A 25,054-nucleotide genomic window follows, 5' to 3' on the forward strand; every position below is an offset into this window, starting at 1 on the left:
TACGACGTCGTGAGCCTCCATTTTTTAATTTTTTAGATAAATGTACTAGAAGTCCTAAACTTGTCACCTGACAACACAAGAGTATAATTAAATCTTAAAATTTTCAAAAAATTGCAATCAAAACCTAAAAATTATCATCAAGGTGTCCTAAAACTTTCACAAAGTATTATCAAGTTTTAGGATTTAATCACACTTTTGAAAATTTTAGGACTTAATTATACTTTTATAACAAGTTTCAGAGTTTAATTACACTTTTTGAAAATTTTAGGAGTAAATAAGCAAATTTTGGAATTTTCAATACAACCCCCTTTTTTTTCCTTTCTGTAAAGTCAACGGATAAGTGCCTTTCTTATTAAAACTGTAAAAAGTGTGGAATCATCAATATTTCACACTAAATCAAAATCAAAATTTATACGTGTCGTAAGAATTAAACAATTGGAGATAAAAAGTCATTTTTAATTTTTCTTTTTCTTTCCAAGGCTTACTTGCCTTATAGTGGTACTATTTCTCCTCTGAATGCGTTAATGACTCATGGTATTTCTACGAATGAAGATATACTGACAGATGAAATGTGATTTGGAGCATAACTCAGAAGACAAACAAAAAGTGATTTGGATGAACCCCAGAGATATTTCAATTCTCCCATGGAAAATGAAAGAAGTGAAGTCTAGCTCCAGCCCCATTCAAAATTTTCCCTCTTACATTGTTAGACTGTGACAAAACAAAAGCTTACAATGGCTGATCCAGAGTACGGGATACAGAAAATGAGGAGGATGTACATTGCTGTTAAACGTGTGAGGTACAAAAGAATCTGCCGTAGCTCTTCAGTGACGAGGCGATCTCATGGTGGAGGGCGGGGTTCTCGGCGTTATCAACGGGGATGATCCTCTTGGCGTCCTGACAGCCGGCGAAGGGCAGTTGCGTTGCAATGGAGATCTCAGTCCTGGAGATGAGGAGCCGAACTGCTTCTCCTGTCTAGCAGTGGCCGTCGACTCTTTTGGCACTGGAATCTTCTCTAGTCTCGCCAGGACCTCGGTCATTGAAGGTCGATGTTTGGCATCACCAATACACTCAAAGGCAAGGAATGCGGCCATAAATGCTCCCTTTTGAGGATACTGCCCCTCCAATTTCACGTCCATTATGCGGTATAGCTTCCGCTTATCTCTTAAATATGGTTTAGCCCAATCCACGAGATTTTGCTCCACCCCGACTTTTGATTTATCGACAGTGCGACGTCCTGAGAGCAACTCCAGCAGCACAACCCCAAAGCTGTACACATCACACCGTGCAGTCAAACGCCCTGTTCAACAGAAACAGTGTATATCAGGGCACAGAGAACGAGAAAAGTTCCCCAGAACAGGAATCAAGCATTTCCATTCAGTGAAATAACCATTCATCCCTCATTCCTCCCAAGTTCCAAACTTCCCTATCGATGACATTTATGAAATAAAAACCGCCTCATAGGCCATGTTTGGTTTATGGATTAGAGTGATGTATGATGTTATCAACCACTTCAAGAATTTGATAAACAAGGATTTGCTAATCCATGCAAATCAAATGAAATGTGTCAGCATGGTTGCACTTTGAATCTAGTTCAGTAAACATTCAATCACCGTCCATGTTTGGATACAACAACACCCTGTGTCAATTCAGATCTCATACTTTCTTCGGCAGTGATAGATATGCTAAGGCCATTTAAATCAGCAACTGTAAATAATTCTGGTAGTATGTATCATCCTGGTGATATAGGAGGAATGGCCATTCAAAACCCAGGTTTGACTTCCAAGTATTTGCATATTGCTTCCATTAAAATGCCAAAACAATAACCATATCTTCTGGGATTAGTTTAAGTATCAGTTCATGATGACTCATTAGTAAAGGATTGCCTCACAAACATTATAAAAGACCAATGCCAATCGCACCTGTTGCTATATATTCAGGAGCAGCATAACCTTGAGTACCCATCACTTGAGTTGAAACATGAGTCCGATCACCAGTGGGGCCTGCCTTTGCCAAGCCAAAGTCTGAAAGTTTTGCATTATATTCCTGCATCATTGACAATGAACATTACATGCAGAACCAATTTAGCCTATAGAACAGAAAAAGGAGCAATTTCTTAATCCAGAATAAGTGGATTGTTAATGCACATGCACTCAAGCATGTGGCCAAGCACACGCGTGCAACATGTACAAAACAAATAGATAGACAGAATCTCTCCGTTTGATATCAAGTGTATTGGCAGTTGCTGGTCTTTTGAACGCACATACCAAATCCAGCAGAATATTGGAAGCCTTAAAATCACGATATATGACTTGTTGCTCTGATTCGTGAAGAAAGGAGAGCCCCCGAGCAGCACCTATAGCAACTTTGATTCTTATTGCCCAGGAAAGTGGCTGGGCACCCCCTGCATTCATATATATATGTATAACTCGATGAGCTCAAATACATCTCCTTTTGCTGAGTAAGATATGAAGTACCAAAAACATTGACTCACTCCGGAATAGATGATTTTCGAGACTTCCCCTGGGCATATACTCATACACTAAAAGTCGATTATCACCATCCAAGCAGTACCCAATAAGTTTGACCAGATTTGGATGATGAAGTTGACCAAGGTAATTCACTTCTGCCTGCAGCAGAAGGCAACAACAGTGCTTAGAGTTTTCCAAAGAGAAAATCTAGTCCAATAAATGAACTTACCAACCACTCTTTGTGACCCTGAAAACCCTCAGGCTTTAGCTTCTTGATAGCAACAACCATTCCACATCCTGGCCTTGCAGGACCAAGGGTTTGCACATCAATCCACCCTTTGTACACGTAGCCAAAGCCCCCTTCTCCAATGAGGCTATCATTACGGAAGTTTCTTGTGGCATTCTTAAGCTCACTGTACGTGAAAGCTTTTAAATGCGGAGATGATAGTATGTCACCTTCAGATCTTGGAGTGGGGAGACTTACAGGTCTGCACTTTTCACCTCGAGGTTGAACACTTGGACTCAAAGCAGTTGAAGAGTGGATACTGCTCTGAGTAAGGTTTAAACCTCCTGAAAGAAGAATCTTTGTTACAATTCAAAGAGTTGAAAGCAGGCACAATAAAAATGTAAAACCATTCACCCAGTGACACTCCATGGCTTCATGACTCCTTTGTTGGATGATTCGCTAATAAATGAGCGCAAATTCCCCAAAAGAAGAGATGCAACTAAAGAAAAAGATGAAAAGAACAGACCAGAAGGTCCAAAACACCAAGTCTTATTCCAGTGAGTTCTTCCAACTTTTGGCAATAAGCAGTCAATACATCTGAGTGATCGCTAAAAGAGAAGCAAATTCTTTGTTTGTATTAAGAAAATGGCAGTCGATGACTAAACTTTGGTTCTAACAGAAGCACCAACTTATCCATAATATGTCAAGGTAAAGTCTTTCTGGCTTGGACAGAATAATAGCTATATGCCTGAATGCAGACTTCCATGTCCATGCCAAAGCATGTGCAGCCCAAGGTCAATGAGCAGGTGACTGTGTCTTTGTTCTAGTTGGCCAAGCAGCCCCATCTTTCGTAGACAGAACTGACTCTGGCACCAGGGATAATCAGCATATATATTGAGAATTTGCACTCCGAAAAACAAAACCGCAGGTTTAAAACATTTCTTTGTACAGAAGTACCAAAATCAACTCCAACATAAATGGAATAGCTAACTAAATTCATAGGAAAGTCGTAAATCAGTCAATTAGATGCCTGTCAAGCCATCTATTAATTCAGATCAATCTGGAAAAATTAAGGAAGTATCAGAAAACAGGGGTAACAATTAAATTATTTCCAATAAACAAGAGTTGCCATAAATAGCTGCTAGCCTTTCAGATGTGAAAAAGTTACAAAACCGAATCAACAAAATCAATCAAATGATCTCCCAAAGCACTCTCGGCCATTTTTCTCTTCTCGAACAAGATCAATGATCCGTCGCCCACGGTTAATATATCCTCTGTTTTCATACTCATCAATGCCTCGTACCATTATAGGTGCGTCAACTGCAGTACGACAAAGTACAAACATTAATCTAACACCACTCTATGAAACAAAAAGTCAACCAATTCACCAACACTGCCACCATTATCACGGCATCCTCAAGAAGCATGGGTGTGGGGGAGGCAACCTCCAAACACCAAGCAGCTATCTCGGGCAATCACTCTATAAAAATCCACGAGTCAAATCAGTACACTGAAATCTTGTTTATAACTTGATCAAGCGATTCTAAGCTAAAGATATATATTTCTTTGAGTAATTACTTGAAGAAATTCCTCTTTATGAGCCATGTAGTGACAAACCAAGTATTGTCAACTTGTTTTGACCTCATAACAGTTCCACCTACCATAATAGTCAATTTTATATCCATTCTTGCCAAGTGAATTTGCAATTGATTTTAAGATCTCACCAAGACCACCGAAGTGGTTGGGGGAAAAACTTATTCAATGGAGCAAAGTAGGAATCAATAAGCGGGACTAAGACGGTTCAACAATATCGATAAGTGACTTCATGGGAAGAGTGCAAAGCTCTATTCAATTCTCTAATCACTAGCAAGCTCAGATCCAACTACATACTGAATATTCTTGTGGCTGCATCACTTGAATGAAGCATAATGTCTTGCCGATGGATCAAATGATGCTGACCAGAGACCAGTAGTTCTCCTACAAACATCCAAGTCCCGCCCAACAGATAAAAAGTGATGGTAATCCATCACCAGAAATAGTTCACATGTCAAGCCAAAGGACGTTATAAATGCACATGAAAAGCTATGCTTAACAATTACAACCAAACCCAACCCGGCGATAATCGTACACATGGAAAAGCCCAAGTGCAGCCAACAACTTCGCAATAAGTGCCGCTCTGCTCTCTTTTTTCACGCATTTTAAAGCTTGGACACTTCCAAGCGCAAAATTACCGACACTCTCCTAAGCACTCATCACTCTTGGACAAAAAGCACTTGATTCGATTATCTCGATACATTCCAGTTCATTGAAGCAGACCAGAGCATAAAAGCACGGCGAGTTTCTAAAATCCATGTCGGGAAATCATCAAGATTTTAAACACCGCCCCTGTTTCCGCGTATAAAGAAACGAACATTGGCCTAAAAAGCGTTCAAGTGTTTCCCAAGATTCAGAAATCGCATTGCGCTCGAAAACACCAATACCGGAACGACCACAGATAGATCCAAGAACAACCAATACAACAACCTCAGCAAAAAAAAAAAAAAAACTCCAAAACCCAAGTTCCTATTGTGATTAACAAAGAAACCCAAAACAAGAAACCGGAAGTTAAACAACAGAAACGACCGAAAGGGAAGCCATTTCTGGAGCCAAAAAAATCTTGCAAAACCAAGAAAACGAGCTAAAAAAAAAAAAAAAAAAGCAAGCCCAGTGGCGCTTGACGTGAACATCCAAAGAGCTACGGCGAGAATGGTTTACCGGAGGTGGTAGTTAGCGGCGTCTCCGACTTCTCTTCCTTCTTGCGCGAGCCGCAGCAATTGCCCATTTGCCAATCTGTATCTCCCCCGCCGCCCCCCTCAAAATTTGTCCTTCTTCACCAACCAAGAACAACAAAAGAACAAGAACCTCGGGAGGAGCTAACGAAAGAGGACGAACGTAATCGACAGACACCTACTCCCCCAATGGGATTTCGTAGATGTCGATGTTGACGCCTCTCTCCTCCTCGCTCGCCTCCATCGTTCTCCTCCCTGCGCTGGAGAGAAGGAACCAACGCGACGCGAGAAGGAACAGAGAGAGAGAGAGAGAGAGAGAGAAAAAAAAAAAAAAAAACAGAATTTCCTATTTCTTCCATTTCTCTTTCACATCATTTTTTTTTCTCTTTTTCTCTTTTTTGTGATTTTTCTTTTTTTGGGTTTTGTGGAAAACGAGGAAAAAATGACGTGAACTAAAAGACAAGACAAGCAGCCCCCCGACGTGTCGCGACGTGCTCGCGATGCCGGGAGCAATCTGCCCCTCGCAGCGGCGGGAAAAATTGGCCCCTCCTTTTGCTCTGTATTTACGAGGCGTGCCACGGGGGCCTCGTCGTAAATAAGCGGCTCTCTCGGGGGCGAGGAAGCGAGACCGGCTCGGCGGCGAGACGTCTCGGGCCTCTCCGGTGGCCACGTGGCAGGCACGAGCCTCGGGGCGTTGGGGGAAGGGTAATCTGGACTATTCCAGTGGGAACGGACAAGCAAGTTGCAGCTCGCATGCTCGTAGGCTCGTGGCGTGATTCTGAGTGCACTCTATTGGAGCCACTGTCCGTACATTTCCATTGACTTTTTTCGATAAATAAACGCCAATGGTCCTCGCACAAACGCACTAATTTATAATTATCATGACCTCAAAAGTGAGTTTAAAATATAAGTATTTGAACTAACTTTTTACCCTGCATTTCAGATCGAATCATCTCGTACACTAATTTATGATTTTCATGACCTCAAAAGTGAGTTTAAAAATATAAGTATCTCAACTAACTTTGACCCTGCATCATCTCCCTTTGATTACGTTTCCTCAATATAGCAATTTGCACTATTCAATCTTGTGGTACTGGAGATATCAGATCATTTGCCAACGCCTTTAATTTGATTAGCCACACCTACGTTAGATAGATATTGAGTTTATCTGAGTCGACGGTTTGAATATTAATAGGGTGCGCGTACTTGGACCACAATCATCGTGCACAGAGAAGTCCATGTCCATTTCGGAAGAGCGTGTCGAGAAGTAATTGGCCGGATAAGAGTGTTCGAGATCCTGATCTCTATGGTCATTGATCACGCTTGAGTCTACGTAGTCACTACCATGAGATTTCGTGTTGGGATTTAAGTCCTATCGACAAATGGAAAAGAGGCACGGGGCGACAGGCGAGCCGAGCGCAAGCGAACGCGTAATCTTGACACCAAGTGGCGAGACGGGCGTGCCATGCGGGCATGTCGCGTCGGCTAGGTCATGCACGAAATGAAAAACCCGCCCAAGAAATTTCCTCGATGGGAAGGAGGACGGTAACATTGAAGCAACGTGAAGGCGACACTTGCAGCTGGCTGGACCCCCACGTACGCTCGTTTCCATCATTTTTATGGACCCACTCCGACGTCACTGCTTCTGCTAGCATTTGGTCTCGAGACGGTGGACCACAACTTCACGGTACAGTTGCCGTTATTCCTCCTTCATCCGTTCTTGGAATTTAACTAAATTCGCTATCGCCATCACCTTCTTCTTCTTCTTCTTCTTCTTCTTTTTTCCTTCCTTTAATTGACTGCAAGACTAGCCTTTGAGATCTAGGCTAGTTCAAATGAACTTTCGAACTATAAAAAAAAGTTAGGAAAAATTTGCAAAGCGCATTCCACGAACAAAAGAAAGCACGATCTCTCTAACATCTATAAGCAAAAGAATCATGCAAAAGAAACGTTACCTCATATGATAACTTATCCCAAATCGGGGAAGCCAATAATTGAGCAGAAATTAATTGTGGGTGCCCTATTTTTCAATGGGTTAAAATTATGAAAAACTTTAAACTAATCTAGTTGTGACAAATTTACTCACAAATTGGTCACAAGTGATAAATTTACTATTTATTAGTTTCCGTTAGATTTTACCGTCAAAATTACTTAGTTGGATGACAATTGACAGTTAATAAGTATATTAATTTAGATTTTTACCTTTTATTTATCATAGATGTACGGTATTAATTTAGTTCAACAAGAATTAACATATAGTAAATTTATTACAATTATACCAATTGATAGTTTATAGGTATATCAATTTAGAGTTTTACTTTTTGTTTATCATAGATGCATGTTATTAGTCTAATTCAATAGGAACTAGCATATGGTAAATTTATTACAATTATACCAGTTTAGATTTTTTGTAATCAAAAAATTAAGTTTAGATAAATTCATCACAAATATACCATAGTAGGGTTTAAGATGGTTAAAAAATTTAACTTTGAGTAAATTTATCACATATTTATTAAGTTGGAGTTTTTCGTAATAAAAGTAGGAATTATTTCATGTCACCCTATACATATAGAAGTTAATGCTCTAATAATGAAGATTGCCAAAGGGGTCAAATGCTAAGGAAACATCCAGGACAAAAAGTGGGTCGACGTCGTGGATTTTTCCTCGGTGGAGAGGAGAGGCCTTTTTGTTCGTTTCTCTTCCTTCGGTTCTTAGAAATTCCCCGTGCATTGACATCTTTTGATAATTAATGCAAGTGCTTTGCGTAGGGACTTGACTTTTAAGACACAAAAAGAGAAAAAAAAAAACAGGTTTTGGCCCACAGTCTCTAAGACAAGACTTTCATTGGACGATCTTAGGACAAATCGTAGGATGCCCCGAATGTTTGGTAATATCAAATGACGATGTGCCGCTACTTTAAGTAGTTACTTTCTAGTCATTCAAAGCACGATGCATCTAGTATATTCAATTGTCCGATCGAAGGATGAGTTCGGTCGTATGATGCCCCGAATGTTTAGTAATATCAAATGACGATGTGCCGCTACTTTAAGTAGTTACTTTCTAGTCATTCAAAGCACGATGCATCTAGTATATTCAATTGTCCGATCGAAGGATGAGTCAAAATGTTTAGTAATATCAAATGACGATGTGCCGCTACTTTAAGTAGTTACTTTCTAGTCATTCAAAGCACGATGCATCTAGTATATTCAATTGTTCGATCGAAGGATGGTAACGTTTTGACTCGACTTTTTGCGCTCCGGAAAGAGCCTTGATTCGAAGGGTTTTCACTCGAAGCAGGCAGTGCTCGATGAGCACTATATGTGAAGTGCACGTTAGAAAGCGACTTTGCAAATGAGAGATGGAATTAAATACTATGCAAAAGGACGAGGAGCAGGTAGAGATGGAGAAGTGTGAACGCCATGCCCTTCCAAGAGGAGTTGCGCCACCCCCAGACTGCACGACGACCACACAAACCCATGGTCAGACCTCCCCGGCCCACGCGACCCCATGTGATGCGATGCTACACCATCCTATGTTTCGTTGTGCCACGGCGGACTTACGGTCGAGGCATGTGCAAAAGCAAAAGGATTGTCATGTTGTGACAATAATATAGATAATTGGTCCGCCGAGTTTGGTAAGCTCTTAGTCCTTTGGACAACCATTTGTGAAATTATGCATACATAGATATGGCGACTCTATGAAATTAGAGAAGAAACTTTATCAATTCGAGTGTTCTTGTTTTTAAAGAGTTTGAAAGAGGAGTAAGGTTTTCGCGATATTGAAGAAAAAGTAACAACATTTACATTATACAGAAGCAAAGGTCATTGTTAGAGTCGAGAATAAAGCGGAAAATAAATTTGAGGAATTCTATATATATTTTTGTGTGTTATATTGAAGAGCACATGCTATTCTAGATGACTATTTAAAGTAAAATAATATTACAATATCAATTAGAAGCAATCAATTAAGATAATTATATCTCTAACGTTTTCCTTAAACTCGAGGTGACGTATAAAATGTCAACTAGCATTTGAAAAAAGGATATTAATGGAGACAAGATGAAACGTGAGACCATATGAATAGCATGTACTCTTCTTCAATATATATACGTGTTATGCAATTTTTTCTTACACTTAATGATGAGTTTGAATTTATGTGAGCTTCACTTTTACATCAGCATCATTTACCTTACTCGAGGCAATTGTTTAGAAAATGTTGACTAAAGAGACTCGACTTGCTACTTTAAAGGCACATTGCGCTACTTTATCAGTCTCCACTCCTACAGATACAGTGCTTGCAGCAAGCTATATTGTACTCACTGTTGCCAATCTTCTCACCATGCATCCAATTGTTATCAACCACCACCTAAAGCAACCTATGAGCATCCACCACCGCTTCTGCTATGGAGGATTCCCCCAACAATTGGTCTATTATTCTATGCACAATTCGTTTCATTATTCAAGAACATGGTACTTCTTACTCCTCTATACCTTGTTGATACCAAGTTAAGAATAAAACAAAAAATAGATTTGAGGAATTTTCGATATTTGCGTGTTATACTAAAGACTACATGAGCCTATTTATTGGCTAATATGAATGACTATCTAAAGTAATAGAATATTACAATAGCAATTACAATCAACTAAGGAAGATAATTTATCTCTAACACATTTTAAACAAGGCTAATTATGATGGACAAATTATTTATTTTTTCAGCAAAAGGAGTAGGGGTATTTCAATTCATTTTAGAAAATCAGGTAACTGATAATTATTGAAGTAAGACGAAGAGATTAAAAAGCAAAAAAAAAACTTTCCAAAAAAGAAGTGAATCTAATTATTTCCATCTAACTTGACGAATAAACAAAAGTACCTTACTTTATTGCATGGACAATGAAATCCAGACTTTACTGGATGGTATGATGACTCTTTTGGTATCGCACTTGAGTGCGATTTTATGGAAAAACTTCCCATGAAATCAGCAGCGTATAAACGCAAAAAATCTTAGACCACGCTTCGCCGCTCCACGAATCACGATGGGACTTCCGGCGGCCGATCCGTGGCCAAGTCGTGCATGAGTCCAGAACCGAAAAGGGGGTTGACTTTTGAAACGCGAGACTCCATGCGTCATGGAAACTGGAAAGCTACGTTTCCCATCCCTGTTCTCCAATCCGAGGAGCTCGCACGTGTTCCCAACCTCGTGTCCATATGTGGGGCGACACTGTCAAATTTCGAGACGGCTGATGTGGGAATGTATAACGTGTAAATCTGCCAAAAAGTCGGGGTTGTTAGGGTGGCAGATGCTGTCGTTGCAAAAGAGACTGGACACGTGTCTTTAGGCGCCTCAAAAGAATTGAACAGTTCTTGGTAAATAAGGAAATCAAAGGGGGAAATAATCATCATCAGCTGCTTTTCTGGACAACCCCTTCTTTATATTGTCTTTTCCGAGCTTGCTTTGACCCATTTTTTCCTATCTAAAAACGAATGATGGCACAAATAGCCCATCAATTTTGACTCAACATATAATGTCGTTCGTCTCCAGACTTTTAATTTGTTGAATGCATCATAAACTTTTAATATATATATAAAATCTAGTCGTGAACTATATCAAAATGTTCAATAATGTCCATAAACTTGAATTAATTGAAAGATAACATCGAGCATTTCATAGTGACTTAGTTGAACATATATCAAAAATTTATAAATCACATTGAACAAATTACAAGTTTATGGACGACATTGCACTTAAAACTAAAGTTCAAATATTATATTGAACAAATTTAAAATTTAAATGCCACATTACACATTGATCAATATTTTAAAGACTATTTGTGTCATTATCCCTTCCCAATAAGAGAGAAAGCGTCACAATATTTCGCATATTTTTTGCTTTTCTTCTTGTCTGGAGATAGTTGTTTGTCCAGGGATTCCGAGTTGACACATTGGGAAAATAGCATGCTTTCTTCCCACATTGGGCTTTGGCTACTTGTTCAGTTCACAAGGGAAGGGCCCAGATATATATGGACCTACAGCCCAAAACCAAAGCCCACAACGATCGCCTCATCAACAGAGTCTCCACAAAGTCGAGATCGATCCTAACGTTTCTGCCATCATCATCTCACCCCACATCTCCTAATTGCTGCTCCAAAGTCGTAATTATTCAAAAAGGAAATCACACAAAAACCCGATGAACATCGGCAGGAGTACGCCTTTGCCCTAGAAATTATTGCACGATATCCCGGAAGTAACAATTTTTCTGTAAAAAATGCGGTGGAACTATAGGTTTCAAGCTTTTAATTTGTCACCAAGCTTGACAAGGCCCTCTTCCATTTTTGTTATTTAAATTCCTTTTTCTTAATATACTTCATTAGTGGTATTAACATATTCATCGAATTGTAAGGATCTTTATCGTCCAATATTATCTTTCTACTTTTATTATTTTCATTTATTAAGAAATTAAGACAAAAGGAGATATTTCATTGGAATGATCACGATGAAATACACTTTGACCCTTTGAAAGTCGGGTGCATTGCATAGGCTAACTAAAATACGGTGCAAGGATAGCGATCGAAAGTATAGGGACAAAGGCGCATCACCCTCAAAATCGAGGCGGCTCTTGAATAATTTTCTGATTATTCATTTTCTAGGGATGGAACGGAAATATCGTGCATAAGAAGAGGCTCCCCTTTGTATAAATTATGTCCCCATGCACTCGCACACCCTCACATTTTCCTCTGGACAGTGCTAGCGTGACAGTACTTGAGTAACGGCGCAACATTGGCCGCCCATTTTAGTTGTTTAAGAAGACGACTAGTTCCCATATTTAAAGAAACAAATGGATGGAGTTATCGTAGGGAAAAGAAAACCATGTGGTTATCGAGCCGTACTTTTTTAATGGCAGAGATTGGTAAAATGATATATATATATATGAATCTAAGAATTTACGATGAAAATTAAATGTCAAATGTAAAATTTCTCTCGATTTGAAATAGGAAATTCACTCCGACCAAAAAAAAAAAAAAAAAAAAGGGAAATTCACTAATCTTTCTTGATTTCGATTTTGATACCAAACAACCAAAAAGAAAAATCGAAGTACAATGCGGCGAAGGGAAAAAGAATGAATATGAGTCTGATAACAGTCCTTGACACCGTACAACACGAGAACGCCATTCGAGAACAACAATTTTTACTCTTTTTTTTCTCTTTTGGAAATTTAATATCTTCAATAGTCTCTTGAGTGATAGTATTTTCATGCTTGTAAATTTATTCTAGCCGTCAATTTTCTCGGGAATAATTATGTCCCTTGTTTTCTTTTTCCACATAAATGAAATCTGACTCAATTGAAGTGGAGCAAATCCCAAGTGAAAATTTTTCTTCACGCTTTCTAAAGAAATAAGTGAGAGAGTTAGCGGTGGAGATGCGACCGTCACTACTTGATCAATTCCCCATTTTCCTTTTTCTATTCTTCCTTCGTTTCAGCATGCGAATATGGAAGATTTCATTCATGGAGGATAAAGAGTCAAACAACCACTGCTCAGCGTGCTCATCTGATGTGATCTTGACCCTTTGTCTTACGCTTTGTTCTTTGAGCGCGGGAGAACAAGAGAAAAGAGAGATAACAAGGAACGGTAAAACTTGATCGATTTATTGCATCTGCTCAACACAGATTCCCGAGAGGGAACTACCCATTCGCAGCTACATCAGAGCCTCTTGTCTAATCCGGTGCCGAAAAAGAAGAGAGAAAGAAAGAAAGAAAGAAAACCCTAGAATAAGAGCTCGGAATCGACGAAAGGGAAAACCATGGAGAGGAAAAGGAGACAACACCCGCAAGTAAAAGGTTGACAGGGAAAAAGACCTTAGACAGGACTTATAGCATGCCCACCAGAAAAACTTTTAGCTCCTAAATTAATCCGTGATCTTTGCTGTTTCTCTAGGGTCTGCTACTGCATGAGTAGGTTCCTGATGACAGCAGCTTGGTCGCTGTCGCTGTTGGCCAGCAGCTCCGAGAGCCGCTCGCTCAGATCGTCGACCTCTCTGTGCAAGCTTCTTATGTGGTTGCACGTCTCTTGCAGAACCTTCGCTGCTGATACCTGCACAGTTTCATGAACCCCTCTATCAACCATCAATCAAGGATCATGCTAAAGCTTGCCGCTCGGAGCACCTTCCTGATTTTCAAAGCATTAATTGCACCGCGAGAAAAAGAAAAGGAAGCCTATTAAAAGATTTCACGTATATTTAGCTGTTTAGAAAGACCAATTATTTAACACACCTAAAGAAGTCTGATCAGCTTTTTCCAGTCTAAAGGAGCAATACGAAGGAGAAGACTTTTCGGACAACTACTGACTTAAAAATCTTCGTTGTTTTTCAAGGAATTAACTCCACAGGGTCTAAAGTCAGATTAGATACCTTATCGGCTTGAATTAGACTGCAATAAGTTACGTTTGCCCCTATAGATGCGGCAGCCCTTTTTCTTTTTCCTTTGTGAAAGGAAAAGAGAAAGATCATGGTGGATAAACTTGGGCACGCTATTTTTTTTTTTTTTTTTTTTTTTTTTTTTGGAATACAAGTCGTCTACACATTAGAAAATCCGCTGCCGCAACTTTCCACACAAGCTCGTGTTCAGTCAGGTAAACTTTATCGTCTTAAAAGCATTCATCAGGTCATGAGATGTGTGCCTCTTCTAGCTGAACAATGACGTGTATCTCGAGAGATGTCCCGGATGGGGGTTACCTTGTCGGAGCGACGGTTACGGATTTCGGGGAGGAGTTGCTGCAACTTGGAGACGAGGTCGATGATCTGGTCATCGCTGATTCCGGAGCTTCCGGATTGTCTCGATCTTGACCTCCTGCTAGACATGATAAGCTAAATGATTCTCTTCGAAGAAAGGTCAAACTTCTAAAACTGAAGCTCAGACACCGGGTCTCTCTCTGAACTGCTGTGGTAACTGAAGCGGGACAAGTAATGGGTCGAAGAAAGCCCTTTTGTCAGAAGACGAACGAAAAGAGCTGATCTCACTCAGGAAGCTATAGCCAAGAGAAGTGCCTGAAGGGGATGCAGACTAGCGTCAGAAGAGAGACACACATAGACAGTACATGCGCTCTAGCTTGGAGGAGTGGAGTATAGGTGGGGAGAGAGAGAGAGGCACAAGAGAACACAGGGAAGTGGGTTTTGTGGAGTGGGAGAAGACAAAACTGCATGGGAATGGGATGATGCAGTGGGCTGAAAAGGTGGTATTAAATAGAAGTCGAGAGAGAGAGAGGGAGAGCATGGCGATGCCGATGCCAATGCCATGCTGTCTTTCGCTTCTGTATGTTTCCCAGCTCGGGCGTGATTTGCCATTTCCCAAGTGGGTTTCTCGTTCTCTTGACCATGTTTACTCGAGAGAGAGAGAGAGAGAGAGACAGAGACAGAGAGAGAGAGAGGTTCGTGCGTGCTTTTGTGCCAGCAATGCGGTGTCTGTGTCTGTCGGACTTTTCATGCAATACTATGTTATTTTAATCTGGTTCCAGTACTGTTGCTGAATCGCCTGTGTTTTTCTAGCTAAGTCTTATTGATTATCATCAGTAAAACCCTAGGAAATCTCATAGCCTATCCAACAATCTGTAATTCAAGTATTCATAATCTCGAGTTCGAGATCCTCATTGCTTGATAGTAGGAATGATAGTAGGATGAACATGAAAAGGGTTATCCGTGTCCAAAAATTAGATTCGACTAATCCTGAATGTTGTCAAAGGCCATTTTGACCTTGCAAAAGGTCCGTATTACTCTTCCTATTGTAGTACATTCAAATCCAGAACCACGCTTGAGACCCTAATTTTATTCCTTTTGATTTTTTTCAATTAATTGACATCTGAATAAAAATAAACAGCCTTGCTATTAAATGACATACTATGCCTGTCAAATTATAATAACTACATATCAGTATCTTGACTAATTGAATTCGGGAATTGGGTATCAGCTAACCAAATATATATATATATATATATATAATATAGGATATATATTAAATAGGATCCCCAACTCATCCTTTTACCCAAAACCAATTATTCTATTCTTATCCAAAGGATTCGTATGTTCGGAATCAAATTTAAGCCACAACACTTTGCTATTTTCCTAAATATGATCTCTTGTATTACTTGAGATAATTAGTCAATCACAAATCTTTCATTTTCGATAAAAATTTATCTCTAAACATCATCGTTGATAATGAAATTATTTTTCGTTCATTTATTTTCGTAAACAATGCAAACAATTATTTTTAGAAAAGTCGTTTTTCAAATCATTTATTCACAGCGAAAATCAATAGAACGGAAAAGCATTGGACATGCAAAACTTGGTATACACAAACATCGTAACATAGTCGATTGGAGGACCGTTTGTGAGGGTGCATACTTTGGTGCATCGAGCACATGTGTGGAGCTAGACACTCTTAGTCAGGCTAGAAAGAAATCAAGTCGTGCATCCACGTGAATCTCCCACCATCCTTGTTGACTAGGATTGGTGCATATGGGCAACTAAAAGTTCCATACGAGCAGTCAAGTAGGAGACTAAAACCAAGTTTTCGACGGAGGTGAATGCCGCCCTTGTGTTCTTACGTGGTATGATTCGATTTGTACTTTAATTGCCACAAATTATGCCGCAGATTCCATCTCTGCAAATGCACGAGCACCGAATTCACGTAAGAAAATTCGAACCACGTTACTCAAAATTCACGACGCTTCCCAGCTGCAAGAGAGACGGGCGTGCTTTCGAGATTGGGAAGGGGAGCTCTTGGGATCAACGTGGATCATATGGTAGGAACATGATTGTTCTTTGCCCGTCATTTTCCGCCGTAACACTTGAAATTGTTGGGAAATATTCACGTGCTGAGCATGTAACCATCTAATCGAGACGTTCCTAAGTCAATCTAGCTGCTCTCCTGATTCCGAGTCCATCTCAAGCTCGAGCTCGTGCGGGAGTCAAGTTGGACCTCAAACAACACTCGGCGGTCTAATCTAATTCCCATTACTTATTCAAAAGTTATATAATCAGACACAAAAGAGTAGAAGTGAGCAGTTCCAAATTTCATTCTAGGGGTGTGTTTATTTTGCGAAAACGATTTCCGAGAAAAGTTTTCTTCATTTTCCAGCGTTTGGTTCATTTAAGAAAATGAGTCAATGTTTTCCTAATCAACGAAAAATGTTTTTCTTCCAAAGCTTAAATTCAAGAAAACGATTTCCCTTTTGAAAAAATTGGAAAATATTTTCCCAAATATTTTAAGGTCTTTGCTTGATGAAAAATTTATTATTAAAAAGAATTTCTAATTAAAAATTTTAAATTTGTTATTATTATATCTTTTCTTTTCTTTTTTTCTTATTTTCTCTTTTCTTTTTTTCCTGTGAAGATAAACCCTAACTCCTCCTCCCCTCTCTCATTCTCCTTCGGCCCCTCCTTTTTGTCATCGCCGCCTCCTCCAACCCTAGCCCCTCCTGCGCTCCCATTGGCTTCGCTCCCTCCTCTTCCTCTTCATCGACATCTTCTACACTTTCAATCATTTTTCAAATGCAATCCAAACACCATAAAATATTTTCAGTTACGTATCACCAAATTAAGGAAAACTAACTATTTTCCTAGAAAATGGTTTCCCGGAAAACATTTTCCAAAAATGTTACGTTTTCCGTGAAACAAACACAACATAGGTTTCATACAAGTTCCACCTAAAATCTAGAACCAACACGTTGGAATAGGATTCTTATTTTTGAGAACCTGGAACCACCCTACGTACCTTAAAATCTCAAACTTATTTTGTCACAGGTTCTAGAGTAAATTATAGGTTCTATCTGTATTATTAATTAAATTATTACAATAAATCATCACCTTTGATAACCACTACTTACTGTTACAATCCGCTGAACACAACTTATATTTAGATACATAAAAAATATGAAACGATAATAAAGTAAAAGTTATTAGTCATAAAATGGAAGTTTAAACTAGTAGATCCAAATTATGTACTCACCATCAAATGCCATAGGATAATGCAAGATCGTACAAAGACATAAATCAAGAAAAACACAAATCTTGGTTTAGGTTTCACATGGAATTTAGAAGCTGCTCGTTGAAACAGCTTCCTTAATTTTTGGAACATGAGACCTACTATGCATACTTTGAAATCTAAAACCAAGCAAGTTCCCACTAGTCTAATTCTTCGATTCCAAGTTTTACCCTAGAACCATACTTATCCCTACCTAAGACTTTAAAATTAAAAGGACGCAAAACACCAAATCAGTACATTTGTAATATATTTATCATTCATTAGTTTCCATTAAAATGTATTATTAAATTACTAAGTTGGATAACACATGATGATAGCTAAATGGAAATGGTAAGTTCACGTGAAAATTTATATTTGTTTGAGATAAATTTATCATAAGTATACCGATTTAATATTTTTAGTGGTATCAACCTAAATTAACATGGTAAATTCACGGGAAAATTCATATCGATTTAGGATTGATTTGTCACAAGTGCAGTGATTTATATCTTGTTAGAAAGTCAAAAAAAAAAAATCTGTTACGATTCGAACGGTGAAAAACGATGAACAGGTGTGTACCTCAACGCTCGACGCATTCACATTCGAAACTGAAAGGGCTTGAAATGGGATGACCCAGTCTGTTGGTCGACGAATTCCGCAAAGCCAGATCGCAACAACTTTCCAAATCGAGAGATTGACTGGTCAAAGATGACTCTTCTCCTCGCACAACACGTTGCCATCACGGCACGTGGGCTCAGCTCCTCCGTCTCACCGAGCCGCGTTCTGAGCAACCGGGTGACGTCGGCGATGTCGTATGATTTCAACCGACAACATTACCTTTCTAGGTTCTACTTCTGGCGACCGAAATGAAAAGTTCCAGGTTCCCAGCTTCGGATTAACAAAAGAGATCAGCTCATCCTCAGCGACTACATCATACATACATACATATATACATTAAGATAGAAATATAAAGTATCTTTTTGCAGCGAAATAAAAATTATTACATCAGATTCTAATTGAACGGATAGCGCTCTAAACTATCAAGTGATTTATCACTGTCATCGTATCATTATTGCTAGGCAAGCGTCACCCTAAATCTCTTCATCAACACATGGCTACCTTTTAAATTAGATATTATCTTACAGATTCTTGATTCACACACTCAATTATCACAGGCATTGATACTTAACGGACAAACCATAGCTAGCTTGATACAAGAGTGTTAGCAGAAAACGATAATCTCCATCGTTGGCTCAAATGGCTTAAGACGTACTTAATATCTTCTTTAATCATTTGCAAGTGTTAGAATCAATCGCTGGCCCAAGTTGGCACAGACTATATAATGCGCACGGAATCACATTGCATGTTGCAGGAGGGGCGAAGGAAAGATTTTAGATTTCTTTTATCTGCAGACCGCCCGCCCCACGCAAGATCTCCCTCGTTCGAGTCCGATTAGATTAGTGACTAGTACCTGAAGATGGATTAATCATAAACACGTGCTCCTTCCTCGACCAATGATGCTTAGGGCGCAAGATTCAAATCGAGATTATTTTAATCTCCCCCATCTCTCTCTAACCAGTGCCAACCCGAACGATCTTTTCAGAAAAATGCAGTAATAATAATGCCTTGCAAGTTCAGCCTTGTTGACGGGAATTCATTTAGTTTCGTCTCACGTCTGTGTAGAGTGCAAGAACTCTCTAATCATACCACCCACTTGCAGAATTTTCAGAGCCTTTTTCATGGGTTCCAAAATTGGTGGTCCCTCGCGGGTTGTAGTCGCCTTCTTCTTCTTCTTCTCCTTCAACCAACTGTATATATTAATGGGCTCTGCACCAGCTGCGAACTCATGCATGTTAAGAACCTTAATTACATCTACTCGATATGTTCAGGTATACAACTCGACTTGACTCAGACAAGCACTCGTCGGGTCGGTGCTGAGCTCAAACATGGTTGATGAAGTCTGTTAATGACTTACAAAGGGATCGAATACATGGATCATGGTCGATGGGACTTCACACGAGCGAAGATTCCATGCGCATACAGAAGCGATGTACACAAGATGTTTGAAGGGACATATCTCATGGTCCTCGCTAATGTGAGATTTTGTGAAAGCACAATGAACTGTTTTAAAAAACTAAAAACTTTGAAGACGAATCAACGTTTATTATTTAAGTATTTTCATAGATAAGACGGTCCAATCACATAATATTAGCTTATTCGTTCCGAGTTTTGGTCTCGGGTCATTATATCTTATGATGGGAAGTTAAATAATTTTGGAACTTTACTAAGGAAGAAATTAATTATGGAGGGGTTGCTCAGCGTGCATCTCGGGACACATGACCTTGATCCAATGGACAGCGAGGTCTGTGCTCGATGTCACGAGGGACGCCCACTTCTTTAATCTGTCAAATTCAGTGGGCTTGTGTCTTTATTTATTAGGGAAAAAAAGGGAAAGAAAACAGATTAAATGAGTAAAGAAGAACAAGAGCAGTACTTCTGGCCCTTGGGAGACTCCAAGAAAGATTATAGATGGTGATATGAAAGTGATCTTCTCAGCATATGCTCTCTCTCTTTCTGTACTTAAAAAATGAATGATGTGCAGATGTTGCTGCAAGATCTTTTTCAGCATTTTGAATAAAGATTATCTCGCCACATCTCCAAGTCGGTGTAAAGTCGCCCCTTGGAACTTGGAAATGCAAGGTATTTCACTAGGGAAGGCGTCGCGGAAATCCAAGGTGGGATCCTTACCCCCGAAGGAGGGTTGTGGCGGAGAGGCTTGCGGGCATATATCCCTTTTCACCTGAAGGGGAGTCCATTTAAACGGGAAGCCTTTTAAGGTCTTGCTTAGGACCAGAGGTTTTTCTATGAAAGGGATGCGGTATAAAAGAGAGATGAGCACCGACCAAGATGCGCGATGCTTCATGTGATGTACATGATCTTTCTTTATGAAATGCGGACAGTAGAGAGAAGTAAGCTTTGTCCATACTTCGTTATCCAACGATGCAAATGTTCATTTCCATACGAAGATGTAAGGTAGAGATATGTCCATGAGTAGATCGTCAGATCAATCAAAAATACGCACATACGGTTGCATATTCTATGCTTTCAAAAAGATATAGCTACTTGTCCAAATTCATTAACAAAAATGGTCATATATAGTCTATGTATGGTCAATGCAATAGCTAACTAAATCACGACGACTTCTAAATCATATAAAGATCGTGTCTTTTTTGTGGAGTAATATGCATGACTCTAAAGTTCACCGAGATTTATGTGATTTGATTGAATTCACGCAGTTTTTTTTTCTTTTTTTCCTTGACAAGAAGCTTAAGCAACTTTTGCGTGCAAGTGTAATTCTCGCCTCAACGTGGTCCATCACGGATCAAGTGAATCTTCATTATAAGCCTCACGTGGGACTCACTTAATTGAATTTCAATGATATCAATTATATACATAGAATTCTCCTAATTTATCATTGATATAGTAATATTAAGTATACTAAGATTAATTTAATATTAATATACCGCCCCAAATAATTAATTGTAAGTGGATCTTTAAACAAGCGTAGCATATCTGAGATCTAAATAAATTCTGCCTTATTGCTTGATAAATTGACTTAGCAAATGGATTTCTTAAACACCTAATTAAGGAAATTTTCTTATATTCAATTCACTGACTCTCTTACGGCATGTCTCGCGCAAGCAATGTATAATTTTTCTTTTTTTTTTCTTTTTTTGGGGTCTGAAAGCAACGTATAATTGAAATATATCTTTTTAAAGCGTTCCCAAATTACTTGTTAACAAGATACCATCGTTCGACCCAAATACGTCATCCTCTTGGATACTCGCATAAGTTTTGTCTTTTGTAGGTTCCTCCTTCCGATGTCGGCACGTCGGTGATCGTGCTCAGGCTGTGAGTTTAAAGTCTCCAGCTAGCTAGCTTAGGATATGATTTCAACACCTGAATTCAGATACCATTCATGAACCTAAGCTAGGGTTCGATTCCCCGTACCAGTCGAGCTAATTATGAATTCATACCCATGCATTAATTGTCGTTACTCACCTGTTAGGACTCGAGTATTTTATCTTGGGAAGCTCTTGGGTTGAGTACGAACAATGACAAGCTAGTAAGTAATGATTTAAATACTTTATAAGTTTTAGTGCAATGTATAATGTAATCTTTGAATATCTAATTTGTGCATTGTATTCTCTGAATTTTTTATACATATTCAACTTAGTCTATATCAAAATGTTCTTGAGATGAGTTGTATTAACGAAACACAAGAAACAAATATACTTCAAATGAATTTAATCGACGATGACATCTGACGAAAGTAAAAGCTTTGTCAAAATTTAATAGACACCAAAGTATGACACTGGGATTTAATTGACGATGAGATATATGAAAACTACAACTAAAGTATAGGAATTGAAAGATAATTGAAAGGCAACATTGATAAAAGATCACAAGTTTTTATGTTCATTCATTGGCCTTTACTAAGAGTATAATGTGGCTATTTAAAGCCTACAATCAACATTTACAAGCAGAGGTTGCACAAATTCAAATGAATAAAATAAACTTCCTTGTGGTTTTGAGAAGTTACATTATCCACGAGGAGTTACTCCATGATAATTAGCTGTTGTTCTTCTTAAAGAAATTGATGAAAGGCGACGAATTTGTGGTCATAAGAGTGGAAGATTCGTGCAAGTAGAAATGTATTACCACGTTACGAACAAATAAATCATGGCAATAAAATATGACCGCAAGAAGTTTGAATTCCATCTTATAGGCCATCATTTCCTTGGCGAGATAGACACATCCTCATTTTCCCAGGTGCTAAAGTTCAAGCAAAAACATATTTTGCATCCTTAGTTTCTTAGATAAATAGAATGGTTTTCAAAATATTCCTCTGAGATCAAATATATTGCGGAAAAAAAGAATATACTTACTGATTTTCTAACCCGACCAAAAGAATTTACAGCTGCTACATCTATAAATATATATGTGGTAAGGAATCCAAGGGGCAATTTCAAGGCCCGAGAAATAAAACCCAAATGGCTTTCATATTCATACACATAGGAAATCTCTAAAGTCATCCAAGACAATGTTCTCTTTAAAAATCTTAGAAGACTTATGTGGCAGTATCATTTCCATATTTTCAACAATTATGGTGGTCTTGCTTTCATACGGCGGGAGTCATTAGTTCAAATCCAATAGTCATGGTATCTAATAATTTTTTCTGACCACCTTCTCTTATTGATTTTGTATCTTTTCCATCCTATTCTATAATAGATATTGGACAGTCTAGAAATATAAAAAGCACTTCAAACCCATTTACCGAAGAATAAATTGGAAATCGTCTCTCCTTTGCTCCAGCTTGGATATCTACCCCAACCCGACATTCTAGCAAGTTTTACTAATGTTCTCACAAGCTCTTATACATCATCCAAAGGACAAAGACTGTCTAAATTAAATGCAAAATGTGCTCCGAAAATTGAATCTAATGAAAAGTATTACCGATATCCCATCCAACTCTAACCAGCCCCTAGAAGCCACAGACACTCGCCACCTCAAAGCTCTCGAAGTTGAAAGACTCATTAGAGAGTACAAGAGGCAAAAAGATGGGGATAGCTTTGATAGTTTAGACGATAACAAACAAATCCATAAGTACAATCTATGGAGTATTTAAAGCCACAGAGAAAAAGGAGTTTGAAGTAACATGAAGATTTGTGAAGAAATCTAAAGCACCTCCAAGAGAAAAAAACTAAAGCACCAAAGAAAAAAGAAGTCTGAAGCAAACACATGAAGAGAATATATATATATATATATATATATATATATATATATATATATGGCATAGAAACACTACTTGAACTATTTGGCACTATTTGACGCTGTTTAGCACTATTCATGTACTATTTGGCACTATTTGGTACTATAGCAGAAATGAAAGATATAAAATAAAAGTTTGCAAGAAGCAAGATCTTTGTTTGTCAATATAAGAGTCAAATACTCGGTCATTGTTGGCCGCTAAAAGTTAGTAAAATTGTCTTGAGGACATTATTATGAGCCAAAGTATTTTATGACTCCCAATTCAGAACAACCTCAATAGATGTCACTTTCTTTTGTCTCCCATGATCATCAACATTTGTAGGGTTTGGGACTTTAGGCATGTGACGGAATTGATTTTGACCATCTATAAAGTCTTCTAATGCCAGAGTTGGGGCACTAGAATTGGGTCTTTCTAAAGGTGGAAAGTCTAAAGATTGGAATATACAAATAGATGGGAGAACGAGAGGGAGTTCTAGCTTTAGGAAACATGAGGGTTGTGGTGTTTTGGGTACTTTTAGAGGGAAAGAGTTTTCTTTAACCCATATGTAAAATGGGTTTGTAGAAAGGCAAGACAATTGACTTTTGAGGTAAAGGTTTCTTTTTTGCGATGATTAAGGAGGTGAAGGAAATTCACATGATTCAGGGACTCTTGGAGGAGGACATGGTCAAGGTGGTCTGTACAAGACCATGAACTAATATTTGGGAAAAAATCACAAAAAACCCCAAACTTTGCCCAAAGTGACAGATTTACCCCAAACTTTTTTTTTTGTGACGTGAAAAACTCTGAACTTTGCCAACCATGACACATTGACCCCAAACTTCTTTTTGTGACACAAAAAACTCTAAACTTCTATCGTGTGACACATCTACACTAAATATAGGGCATTTTGGTCTTTTTACATTTTAATTTTTTTACTTTTTTTTTCTTCTCTCTTCCCTCCGCCGACCATGGCAGAGGGAAGCCGGTGTCCAGCGTCGGGCGAGAGTCCGCTCGCCCGGCTAGCTAGGGTTGCCCTCGCCAACGTCGGGCGAGGGCCTCCCTTGTGCCCTCGCCCAAATCTAGTGAGGGAGGCCCTTGCTCGACACCAACGAGGGTTGTTCTCGCCTGACGTAGGCAAGGGCAGCCCTAGCCAGCCTAGGCGGGGGCGACCCTCGCCCGACGCCGACGAGGGCAGCCCTCGCTTGATGCCAAAGGAGGGAAGAAGAAGAAAAAATGAAAAATGAAAAACAGAAAAAATAAGATAAAAACGCTCTTGATGGGGTAAATGTGTCATAGTTTGAAAAGTTTGGGGTTTTTCATGTCACAAAAAAAAATTATGGTAAATTTGTCACTTTGGGCAAAATTTGAGATTTTTTGTGGTATTTTCCCTTGATATTTTCCTTCGTCTTCACCAAGCGGTCCGATAGTGAAGCCTCCATCAACGTACCTCTAGTAAAGCTTGTCTTTTGGCATTTTTCTTTCTCCTGGATGGCCTACCATCTTCTTCTTTATCTAGAGGATTGGTGCAAAGAGAGCACCAAGAATCAAGATCCCAAAAACAACGTCCTATTCAAAGGTCTTTATAATAATGAATGGGCCATCCCTGTTGGTGGAACATCATAGGCTTTGGGTTTGCATGGCCATCATCAGGTGGAACATCAATTGCACAAGGTTGCATCATTAAAATAGTCGGAAAGATAGAAGACATGGCTTCCTCCTTTTTCATATTAAATTTAATGACAATTGTGCCGTCTTTTTTCTTGGTGA

At 38.9% G+C, this 25,054-nt stretch overlaps 2 protein-coding genes across 2 annotated transcripts; both read right to left on the minus strand.

Moving 5' to 3' along the window:
- Window positions 1-607: 607 nt before the first annotated feature.
- LOC104425969 (probable serine/threonine-protein kinase PBL3) lies at window positions 608-5,793 on the minus strand. The gene is made up of 6 exons (XM_010038859.3): window positions 5,452-5,793; window positions 2,701-3,041; window positions 2,495-2,630; window positions 2,268-2,404; window positions 1,923-2,046; window positions 608-1,300 (listed from the first exon to the last, which is right to left on the minus strand). Exons 1-6 carry the CDS (start codon window positions 5,516-5,518, stop codon window positions 825-827), a joined length of 1,281 nt encoding a protein of 426 aa, XP_010037161.1. The 5' UTR covers window positions 5,519-5,793; the 3' UTR covers window positions 608-824.
- A 7,292-nt stretch (window positions 5,794-13,085) lies between these two features.
- On the minus strand, window positions 13,086-14,789 carry LOC104425970 (transcription factor PRE3). Its single transcript, XM_010038860.3, has 2 exons — window positions 14,193-14,789; window positions 13,086-13,552 (listed from the first exon to the last, which is right to left on the minus strand). Exons 1-2 carry the CDS (start codon window positions 14,316-14,318, stop codon window positions 13,403-13,405), a joined length of 276 nt encoding a protein of 91 aa, XP_010037162.1. The 5' UTR covers window positions 14,319-14,789; the 3' UTR covers window positions 13,086-13,402.
- Window positions 14,790-25,054: the final 10,265 nt, after the last annotated feature.

The sequence above is a fragment of the Eucalyptus grandis genome, chromosome 7 (genome assembly GCF_016545825.1).
Source record: "Eucalyptus grandis isolate ANBG69807.140 chromosome 7, ASM1654582v1, whole genome shotgun sequence".
Classification (NCBI taxonomy): Eukaryota; Viridiplantae; Streptophyta; class Magnoliopsida; order Myrtales; family Myrtaceae; genus Eucalyptus; species Eucalyptus grandis.

Bases quoted from the DNA above. Each gene is read 5' to 3' on its own strand.
- LOC104425969 (XM_010038859.3), bottom strand. From the start codon at position 5,518: ATGGGCAATTGCTGCGGCTCGCGCAAGAAGGAAGAGAAGTCGGAGACG. The intron at 2,631-2,700 runs GTAAGTTCATTT...CTTCTGCTGCAG, and splicing joins AGGGTCACAAAGAGTGGTTG to GCAGAAGTGAATTACCTTGG. The intron at 2,405-2,494 runs GTGAGTCAATGT...ATATGAATGCAG, and splicing joins CGAAAATCATCTATTCCGGA to GGGGTGCCCAGCCACTTTCC.
- LOC104425970 (XM_010038860.3), bottom strand. From the start codon at position 14,318: ATGTCTAGCAGGAGGTCAAGATCGAGACAATCCGGAAGCTCCGGAATC. The intron at 13,553-14,192 runs GTAACCCCCATC...GAAACTGTGCAG, and splicing joins GTAACCGTCGCTCCGACAAG to GTATCAGCAGCGAAGGTTCT.